Source organism: Rousettus aegyptiacus, unplaced genomic scaffold, assembly GCF_014176215.1.
Source record: "Rousettus aegyptiacus isolate mRouAeg1 unplaced genomic scaffold, mRouAeg1.p scaffold_m13_p_14, whole genome shotgun sequence".
NCBI classification, from domain to species: Eukaryota; Metazoa; Chordata; class Mammalia; order Chiroptera; family Pteropodidae; genus Rousettus; species Rousettus aegyptiacus.
Genome location: NW_023416289.1, coordinates 43,065,671 through 43,076,809, shown reverse-complemented (window position 1 = coordinate 43,076,809; position 11,139 = coordinate 43,065,671). Strand labels below are relative to the sequence as shown.

The 11,139-nt window shown below is 52.7% G+C and overlaps 1 protein-coding gene across 1 annotated transcript; it reads right to left on the bottom strand.

Annotated features, from left to right (window-relative positions):
- Positions 1-3,996: 3,996 nt before the first annotated feature.
- Positions 3,997-5,730, bottom strand: APOC2 (apolipoprotein C2). The gene is made up of 4 exons (XM_016150619.1): positions 5,673-5,730; positions 4,905-4,981; positions 4,579-4,738; positions 3,997-4,238 (listed from the first exon to the last, which is right to left on the bottom strand). Exons 2-4 carry the CDS (start codon positions 4,957-4,959, stop codon positions 4,148-4,150), a joined length of 306 nt encoding a protein of 101 aa, XP_016006105.1. The 5' UTR covers positions 4,960-4,981; positions 5,673-5,730; the 3' UTR covers positions 3,997-4,147.
- Positions 5,731-11,139: the final 5,409 nt, after the last annotated feature.

The following is an 11,139-nucleotide window of genomic DNA, read 5'->3' as shown; positions in this document are numbered from 1 at the left end:
GCCGGTGCGGTCGCCTTCTGACGCGTTCCTAACGCAACTCTTTCCCCCGACAAGTTCCCTTAGCTTGTCCAGGGTACTATTTCGGGGTCCTCACAGCCACCACACCTCCGAACTGGATTCTGGCAAACCCTCCCCAGCCCGCGGACCACTACTGTGGCGCGCATGCGCGTTCTGCTAGTGGTCTTCGCTTTCTAGCAAACCTTGCATCTCTGGACTCGGCTTCAAGGATCCTGAGAAGTCCATACTTTTTCTAAGCTATGTAGCTTCTTACAGCTCCAGGCCTGGACACGTGTTGAGAGATCCTGGCTTGGGGAGGGTGTTACGGGGGCCCAGAGAGGAGAGAAGATTCTCAGCCGTTAAATGATCCTGGCTTGAGTTTCTTCCTCTTTCATGAGCTAGGCATTATAATAGTATCCTCTATTCCTCGTCCCCGTTGGTCCCGCCGGATTTGGGGGAAGACCCAGTGAAATCACCAATGTAAAGCACCTGGCTCCTGCCTTACACTTAGTAAGCGATCAACGTCTTGGGTTGTTATTACTTTATACATTAGCTGGAAGGGAGAACAAGCTTTGCATTGGGATATTGTAATTATTTGTCAATTTACTATCTACGTCCTCCACTTTCCTCTAAGTCTCAGCTCCGTGTTATCACCTCCTCCAGCATTCTTGCCCCCGTCCTATTCCTGCCCACTTTGGGTCAACACTGTCAGGGATGGGTATGGCGTGTCTCGCCCTGGGCAGCCAAGCCCAGGGCTGTCCTGCTGTGCCCTCCAGCAATGCCCCAGGAGGTGATTGTTGAGTGAAAGGATGAAACGAGTGCAAAAGGTGAATGACTTACCTCTAGGGAACAACACGGGGGCAAGAAAGAAACTCAGAAAATTTCTTGCCCAGTCCCCTTCTCTTACAGATAATAATGGTAGCAATAAGATTCCAGAATTGTAGCCCAGTCTTAAGTGTAGAGACGAATGAACACACTGATTAAGCCCCCCAGACGGTGGGGATGGGGGGCAGATAGATTTCGTGGGCCTCTTTCTTTATTTACTTTTAAAGATTTTTGTTAAAATATAGCTAAATATAATATTGTGTTAGTTTTGTGGTGGCTGAAAAATTGACTCTTATTGAAAATTACTGTTTGACTATCGCTATGGACACGTAGGCCTTTGATTACGGGAACATAACATTCTAAACAAGCTTTCTGCTTCTGTACCCCCGCTTATGTGCCTGACCTGTGAGTTGACAGGTAACGAATAGAAGAAGGATAGACCTTTGTGTTTAGACAGAATGAAGAATGGGATTTTGGGCTTAAAACCCCTGTACCTCTACATTTCGGGGCTGCTTAATTTGGGGTCTGCGTACCCCTGGCAGACCCAGCTGGCTGAATAAAGAGGGTGTTTCCTATAACTCACTGAGTTCTGGTGGTCCGTGTGTCTTTCGGGGGCTGGCGGCTACAACAGTTTCAGGTGTACACCATAGTTATTCAACATTTATATACCTAAAAAAGTGATCACTGTGATAAGCCCAGTACCCATCTGACACCGTACGACTCTATCACAATGTTATTATTTTTTCAGTATATTACAATATTATTGGCTATATCTCCTATGCTGTACATCGTCACTTATTTGTTTATATCTGGAGGTTTGAACCTCTTTCCTCTTCATATTTTCATCCCCCCTTTTTTGATTTTTTCAATTATAGTTGACAGTCAATGTGATTTTACGTCAGTTTCAGGTGTACAGCATAGTGTGGGCCTTTTTTTCAAAAGTACAGTCTATGGCCATGCCACCCTGAACAAGCCCCATCCCGTCTGATCTCAGAAGCTAAGCAGAGCCGGGCCTTGGATGGGAGACCACCTAGGAAGACCAGGTGCTGTAGGCATAAAAAATAAGGGATTGTAAGATGACAAGGTCCTTGGAATCTGCGAAGTCAACCAAGAGTTGCCTCACCTAAAAAAAAATTTTTTTTAAAGTACAAAATTACCCGTACAAATTTAAATAGAGCACCACAGAAATCCCAGACAAGTGAGGGGCTTTGAAGCTTAATCTCCAGCTTCCCTGTAACTAACCCCATCTCTGCTCTCAGCTCTAGATACCAAATATCTCAATCTGTCTTCCCTCCTTCATATACAGCTGAGTCCTGATATATTGAAGAATGAGAGGCTCTCTGCTAGACTGTGACCTTAGATGGGACCCCTGCAAAGCCCTCCCCCATGTCTGTTGAGTGACCAGATCAATTCTTCCATTCCTTCTAACTGGTAAATAAATCGCAGGCCAGACCCACTCTCCACTCCACTAGGGGACGCCCAACACCGACCAGAGGTTGTGATTTTAGGTTCTAAGGGAGGAGGAGGCTGAGGACCTGAACTTCTGGATCCTAAGGTTAGGGATCCCTGACTCCTGAGTCTGAAGGAAGTGAAGTCTGAGGTCTCAGACTCCTGAATTCTGGGGGAGGAGGAGTCTGGGGACCTGGTCCTGAGGTCTTAAGGGGAATAGGACTTGGGGGGGCTGGTGCTGAGAAGGAAGGAGGAGTCTGGGAAGGGCACCAGGATTGGTTGGAAGTAAAACTGGCCTGGGCAGAGGTTTGGTTTGGCTTGAGTTCGTGGGAAACAAGTGGACAGAGCAGGAATTGTTTCTCCAGGGTCCCCCCACCCCATCACCCGCTAGGTTTGGCAGCCTCAGCTCTTCTCAGGCCCCGGGGACTTGGGGACATTTCCCACAACCCCTCCCCAAAGCCCCTGTTTTCCAGTAGACTCACAGCTGCCCAGCCTCAGGACCTGGGAAAACTGCCCCAACAGTGCTGAAAGGCTGTCAGGAGGTTAGTGCCAAGCAGATTAGGAGAAATGCAGGCCCTCGGTCCCAGAGGCCAACAGCCCCACCCCTAGGGCTTGGGGGCCAGGACCACCCTCTATTCCCTCAGGGTCCAGGAGTCGAGGCCCCTGGTCCCTCTACCACGGGCTTCAGCACTGTCTTCTCTCGGACCACAGTGCCTCAGTTCTTATTTGCATACCCTGTGATTTTAGCCTGTAATTCTCCACTGCCCAGAGACGCCCTTCCAACCACTAACCATCCCACAGGGTCCTGGGGGCCAAGCCAGTGCCCCTTCCCCTCCCTCACTCTCCAGCAAGACAGCTCCAACCACCCTTCTTTATGATGCAGAAGCCTAGGAGGCCCTTCCTGGGCCAGAACCCACTACCTATCCAAGGCAGCTGCCCCCAGGCCTTGATCTGCTGACTTTCTCTTTTCTCCTTGGTCTGTGTTGCTGTGAGTTATCTTCTCCATCGCTCTGCCTGCTCACCCTCTGCCTCCCCTCTGCTTCCCCCTCCTGCCTCTCTATTTGTGGCCTCGGGATGAAACGGAGCTCCTGGCCCTGAGCAGGAGCTCAGGAAATGTCATGACTGTTGCTAATAAGAAGAAAATGACAAACAAAACATGCCACAAAGCTGTACTCACTAAACCACATGGAGTTGGGCCAGGATCAGATCAGCAGCATTTTGAGGGGTCACATGGAGACAAGACTGTCTCTGTCCTTTCCCTGCTGGAGCTACAGGGCCTGGTAGGGTCTCGATAAATGCATGTGAGACGAATGTATAAGAACTGTCATGGAGCACAGCTTTGGCAGGTCTCTCCTCGTGGGTCCCAGCCAACCTGGGCACTGACTTCCTATGCTCAGCAATGACTTATGGGAACCAGTCCCCCCTGTCACAGCACTGTCGAACAGCTCCATACAAAGACAGACATAAAGTGTCAGCCCACAGCCTGGACACTGCTAGAGACCACTGCAGGTTAGCTCGTCCATGGTTTGTCATTTTACAGATGAGAAAGGACCTTAGTGAAGAATGGTCTCTAATTTTGTTGTTATGATCACGTATTGTTATTCAGCTCTTGATTCCGACTGGTCAAGTTAGGAACAAATACTAGGCTCTCAATAAATGTTGGCCTGACTTAATGAGTCCTCCATCTTGGCTCCGGAGGTCTTAGAAAAGCAATCACATCGCAGAGAATAAACTTGGCTTTTTTTTATTAATGAGAAATCAGGCTAAAGCTGGGAGCAGGATGCCTGGGAGCTGCTAGGATGTCGGGGTAAGTCACAGAGCCAAGCGGTTGCTGGAGTCTGGACTCTCCCCTCCTCTGTGATAGGGGGCCCAGCTGTTATGGGTCTCCCTTCAGCAGAGAAAGGACCTGGTCAGTTAAGATTCCTAAGTAAGTGCTCACAGTTGCAGTGCTTACGTTGTACATGTCCCTGGGGAGAAAGGACAAAAGGTCTGAGGAGGGGGAGGCTGGGACCTGGACTCCTGGGTCTGGGGTAGGAGGGCCTGGGGACCCAGACTCCTGGGTCTGAGGGAGGAAGGGCTGGGGCCAGGATCATGAGTCCTGTCAGAAAAGGCGACTGAACCCAAACTTCTGGATCCTAAGAGAGGGCAGGCTGGGACCTCAGAATCCTGTGTTCTGAGGGCGCCGGGGGCCAGGGCTGGGATACCTGGGCCTTGACAGAGTGTAGGTTTGTCAGACTTCTGAGTCTGGAGAAAAAGGATCTAGGGACTGGGACTCATGGTGTCCGGCGTAGAGATGGGGTGTGATACCTGATTTTCTCATCCACGGTGGGAAGGTATGTCTTCTGGTACAGGGCATGGGCCGCTGATTTGGCTTTATCCCAGTAACCAGAGAATGAATCTTGCACCTGGGAGAGCAGTGTGCTGCTAGTAGCCTCATCTTGCTGGGGCAAGTGGGCCCCCTGGACCTCTGCAGGGGGAGAGTGTGTTGAGAGCTGGTGGGCCTGTGGAGGGAGGGGGAGGGCAGAAAGGGAGAGGAGGGGGCAGGGGCTGGGCCAGACAGGACCTGGGCAGGAAAGATGCTTAGGGCTCACCCCCCACCTCACAGACCCACCTTCCCTGTGGCCCACACTTACCAAACCCCAATACCAGGAGGATGAGAAACAGAGCCAGGAGGTAGCGGTTGTCCATGGTGTCGGACGAAGACTTGGAACTGAGGAGGGTGTGGGGCAGGGCCGCTGGAGGCATCTATTCCTAGGGTCCCTCACCCAGAAGGAGGGGGCTGGGCTCCCCCTCTCCCACAGCCTCGCTCAAGTCTGGTTCCTAATGGGTCGCCCTGGGCCTTCCTAACATTCTGTGACTCCACTCCTAATTTTAACATCTTAGTTCTAACACCCATTCATTCACTCAAGAAGCATTTCTTGAGCACCTACTACTACATGCCAAACACAGTTCTGGGCCCAGGCGTGAACACAGCAACGGCCCCGCCCTTAGGAAGCCCACGTGAGAGAGAGATTAAATGAACAAATAGTAAATGAATAAAATGTAGAGCATGTCACATGGAGATCAGAGCTCCGGGGGCAGAGAGTGTGTCATGCAGCCTGGGAAAGCCTCAGCAGAGGGTGGCAGGGACGTGTGCCATGGGCTCAGCTAAAGCCTGCTGTTTGGCTGGGCATGTTTCTGCTGCGTGGGCCCCGCTCAACCCCCATCCGTCCATCCCACCTGTGTGGTTGCGAAGAGGTTGGTATCCGACCCAGGAGGGAGAACGGCATGGGCACACACTCTGTGTTTCTAAATTCCATTGTTTCTAACACAGCAACTAACATCGTAACTCTTGCAGTTTCTGATTTAACAATCTTTGCCCTCTCCCCGCCAACCACCCTCCATTTTGGGCCCTCTCTTACCAGACTCTGGCAGGCAGTCCTCACCAGGTCCCAGGAGCACAGAAAGGCTTTATAGCTCCTGGGATCCACCTCCCCTCCACAGCCGGCAACCGCCACCTCGCCGCCTAGGCCAAAGTCCAGGCCAACGGAACCGCCAAGGGGGTGGGATGGGGGCACAGAGGGCAGTGACGTTCCCTGAGGTCAAGCCACAGAGAGCCCCCACTCTGAAAACCCACCCCTGAGAGGGACAGGCTGGGTGGGGGCTATAGTGCAGCTGGGGGTTCTGGGCACCCACCAGGAATGGGTCTGGGGTCTCCATCGTGTGGGAAGTAAAGGTAGAGCTCTGAATAAGGGGTCACTGTGGGGACCTGCGAACCCCACCTGCTCCCCAGATCTCACCCTCCATTCCAAACTGAGGAGCCTGAAGCCTCCCGCTCCCCACAAGCCCATAGTGGGTCTCAGGACTGGGGGGTGGTCATTCCCCCGACTCCTTCCATCAGCGCCCCTCAACCCTCCCTCCCTTGCCAAGCGTCACTTCCTCTACTCATTAACTGCTGGGGAAGTGTGGGGTGAGGTAACCTCTGGCCTCACTGAGGAGAGACTGTGAGAGGGACAAAGAGAATAATTTCTTTATTGTGGAGGCTGTGAACATTTTAATCCTGGTTTCTGTCCCCCACACAGATGCTGGGGACACAGGTTGTGGGCCTTGTTCAGGAGGCCGTCCTTGGAGCTGCGAAGCCAGGCCTTGGCATGGGGACCCAGGTCCCACAGGTGGTTGTCACAGTAGGTCTGCATGAAGTCTTAGAAGGCCTTGGGGACCCTGTGGGAGAAGGGTCATCACAATTGAAACCCCAACTTCTCCCAGGCCTCTACCCTGTTCACCCCCTCCTCCCCCAGCCCAGGGTCCTGGCCCCCAGCCCCTCCTCCCCCAACCCCTCCTGTACACACTCGCTGGAACCACTGCCAGTTCTCTCTGGTCCTAGTCAGCAGCGACTCCATCGACCCCTTCGCTGTCCCGCCTCAGGCTCCGGGAACTACTCGCCCGGCCCGGCAGTGGGGCTCAGGGTTCCTGCAAGCACTTCTTGCTGGCATTCTAGGTGGGACCAGGGGCAACCTGGGTGGACTAGGACCCCAGAACCCTTCCTCCTCCCTTTTCCTCCACGCTCACTGTCACCGTCACTCCTGGTGGCCCAGGGACAGCCCCTTGCCAGTCCTCTCACCATTGGCCTTTACCTCTTTATAGGTCCCCTGAGCACTTGCCCTCCTCTTATCTCCGTTCACCCTCTGTGCCCGTGGCCCCTTCTGTCACCCCTCTGTCTGCCTTTGGTTTGCTCCCTTCGTCGGTCACCCTGCCTCTCTGGCCCCTTGTCTTCCTCCTGGTGCCTCCTACACTGCCTGACCTTGCCACCCGCTCCGTTCTCCTGCAACTCCCACGCTGTCTGAACCACCCCCATGAGCAGTGGAGGGTGCGCACAGGACGACTCTCGGTCCCCGGGGAAGACGGTCAGCAGGGCTGTGCGACGCCGGTCCACCCTTCACGTCCTTGCACCTGCCTGTCTGTCCAGCGCGCATGCGCCAGAGCAAAGCCCCGCCCACAGAGAGCAGCCGTCACGCGGGGCACGTGTGTGCCCATGCATAGAGGCACCCACCTAGCCCGCGGTGTTCCCTCGGGCACTGACTCAGCCTCAAGACTCAGTTTCCTTTCTGTGAAATGGGATGATTGGACCTTCCTCATGGGGTTATTGTGGGACTTCGGAGTGAACACGTGTAAGGCACGTGTTAAAACGTTCAATGCATGTGCACAACCCAGATATAGTCGCACGGGTACTCAGACACATATACCACGACTGCATATTCGTACTTACACACACTCAAACCCACGTGCACGATCACCGTCATCTGTTCCAGCCCCTCTAGTCCTCACACACGGCTACCACGGACACATACACCCAGACACGCACACTCATCTGCACACTGCAGGGCACACAAGCTTCGTATCCATGTGTCTGCAAACTGTACCGCTCGTCACACAATCACGCTCACACCCCACACCGCTACGGGGTCCCCACAGCTGCCCGCCCACTCCTCCTCACCCATGACATGGACCAAGACCACAACGCGAGGCTGAAGGAGGGCAGGGCCTAGGGCTGCTGTGCAGGGAGCAACATTTCTGGGGGCTCTGTCCCTCTGTGCTCTGCTCTCCAGGCTGGGGGAGGGGGAGGCTACACTGAGCAGAGCCCTCCCCTGGCTGCCTCTCCACGGCCTTCGGCAGAGACTTCAGAGAGAGGGAGCCCGGTGACAGTGACAGTCAGAGGCTATGCCCGCCCCCTTACTCTCTTTCCTATCCTCCCAGCACCCTGGCCTGACAGGGGAGGACAGAATACTCTTCGGCCTCCTGTGCTGAACTGCATTCAAGTCCTGGATCCACCTCATGTGACATCCCCTCCTTCTGGCCTCAGTTTCCTGCTCTGTAAAATGAGCCCTGATCCATATGCCAGGCGGGACATTAATCCAGTGAAATAGTCCCAGGAAAGGTGTTAACACAGAGCCTGGCCCTGAAGGTGCCCACGATCATCTCTGTTTACCATGATTTATTTCATCCTTTGGCTACGCCAGACACATCCTCGCTGCGTGGCCTGGGTAAATACACCCCCTTCTCTAGGCCTCCTTGTTTTCAGCCGTGAAATGGGCATGGTGATAAGTGCCTGCCTCACAGAGCCCGTGCAAGGGGTGGGTGAGGCGGGGAAGAAAAGCTCCAGGTTCACACAGTAAGGGGTTGTCAGCATCAGATTCTGCCTGATGCTAAACAGAAAGAAAGTGAGCCTTTTTCTCCTGGAGGACCCAGCCATGAGCCAGGACACATGGCCCATGGCTTAGCCAGGGGACCACGGCCACAGTGATCAGACAAAATGCAGAATGCCCGGTGACATTGGAATTTCAGATAAATTATGAGTTTTATTTCCAGTATAAGTATGTCCCGTGCAATAGTTGGGAATTGTACTAAAAATTATGTGTTGTTTATCTGAAATTCAAGTCTCGCCCAGCATCCTATATTTTTAGGTGGTAAATCTGACAACCCCACCTCGGCCAGGACCTGAATGACCGCATAGGACAGTACTGACCCGGAGGCCTCCGATGGAATGCTGTCCATTCAGGTGGCCTCGGCATGGGCTCTGGCACATAGTAGGTGCTCAACAGACGTTTCCCAGAGCACCTCACCAACAACCATCAGCCAGATAAAACCTCCTAGAGTTTCTGTTTGGTACTATGGAAAAGTTCCAGAAATGGATGGTGGTGACGGTCACAGGATGTTTTGAATGTACCTAATGCCACCAAACTGTACATCTAAAAGTGCTTAAAATGGGAAATTTTATTTTATGTTTCTTACTGTAATCATAATAGAAAAAGAAAAAGCTTGCTGTGCGTCGTGCTGTGAGAAGTAGCACAACGTGGGGTTCAGAGCCTGGCTCCACATCTTTCTGGCTGTGTGACCTGGTGCCAGTTGCTTAACCTCTCTGGGCCCATTTAATCATCCACAAATGGGAGTCCTGGAGAGTCAAGGAGATTGTTTATGTAAAGAGCTGTGCTCAGTGTCAGATATGCCACAAAGGCGCTCGGTCACTGTCATCTGTTGTTTATTAAACTTGCATTTCCTGACCACACGTGATGCACGAGGCACGAACTCACTGAATTAACTCACAGCAGCCCCGTGAAGTGAACATCTCTGTCGTTCCCATTTTGCAGATGAGGAAGCCGAAGCTGCAGGAGTTGGGGGGTAAGACCACTTAGCCACGGCCTCTCAACCAGCAAGAGGTGAATTTGAACGCGGCCATGTCGCTCAACCCAGCCAAGCCAGGACAATCTCTGCCCCAACTCCCCGCTCAAATTCTATCAAATTCTAGAGGGCGAGGGGGAGGTTGGAGCCAGGCAAGGGGTGGGCCCAAGAGGAGGTCTCTGGCCCCTGCCCCGGCTCCAAGGTCACTGTGGGCTGTTTGCTGTTTGCTTCTCACAATGTTTGCTCATCTCAGGGACAGGAACAGGCTGAAGGTCATTCGAGGTGGACCTAGAGACTGCTCATAAACAACTTTGGGGGAGATGGGTGGAAAGAGGTCACGAGGAAGGAGTGGGGTTTGGGAGTGGTAGGCCCCAAGACCCCAGCACATATGTCTGCCCAGAGCTTGAGGCTGTGTTCACAAACAAAATGCACACTCACTCTGTGAACCGTGCCTCCAACTCCTCTGTCCCGTAAGTCTCTGGGCCTCCAGCCTGAGAACTCTCCAGGGACCGATGAAAAGGCTTGAAAAGAAGTTTATTGGCTCCAAAATGCTAGAAAAAGGGCCAAGTAAAAATTAGTAATTGTTCGATTAGATGGATATAGAACATACCCTTATGCCAACTGTTGTAGCCGCCAGCCCCCCAAAAGACACACGGATCACCAGAACTCAGTGAGTTATAAGGAAACACTCTTTATTCAGCCAGCTGGGTCTGCCAGGGGTACGCAGACCCCAAATTAAGCAGCCCCGAAATGTAGAGGTACAGGGTTTTTAAACCCAAAATCCCTTTCTTCATTCTGTCTAAACACAAAGGTCTGTTTTTCTTTTATTCATTACCTGTCGACCCACAGGTCGGGTGTGCAAGCGGGGGTACAGAAGCAGAAAGCATGTTATTGGAATGTTATGTTCCTGTGGGCGACAGCCCATGTTCCCATGGCGATAGCCATGTTTCCATGGGCGATAGCCAAGCAATAATTTCCTGCAAGTAATAAATTTCTAGCAGTTATTTTTCAGCCACCACACAGCTAGCCAACCACAGCACAACTCCTCACATGGTTAACATCCACCGAGGGATGTGGGTGCATTTTCTTTTGCTGGATATGACGTGAATGAGGTGGGGGACTGGGTGTATGTGTGGCAGCTGCCATGTTCCTCAGGGCAACTCAGGGAAGAGGAAAGGGGAGTAAGAATGTGGCACCTGGGACCGCCACCTGGGTTCAATCCTGGCTCTACCTACTTTGGGCTGTGACATTACATAAGTGACTTTAGCCTTCTGTGCCTCAGTTTCTTTCTCTGTAAGACAGGGTCGATGATAGCATCTACCTCAGAGAGGTTTTGTGAAAATGTAATGTTTAGTTTTTCTTTTTTCTTTTCCAGATTTAGCACACTTGTCTCACAGAATATTACTGAGCCTCTGTACCACTTCGAGCCCTCTGCTAGGCTATGCCTGAGGACATGGTGGTGATGACGGCCGCCCTGGCCCTGTCCTCTGGAGGCTCACAATCCAGTGGGGGAGACAGATGGGTCACACACGGTGACCCAAAGTGGGGAAGGCTGGGACAGGAATGCCTGACTCAGCATGGGGGTCAAGGAGGACTTCCTGGAGGAGGGAACATCAACACCGAGACTAGGGGGGTGGGGACTGTGTCAGTCTCTTTCAGAGCTCTAGGCCAAGTTCTATCCTTGTCTTCTTCCATATTCCCCTTCATTACCCA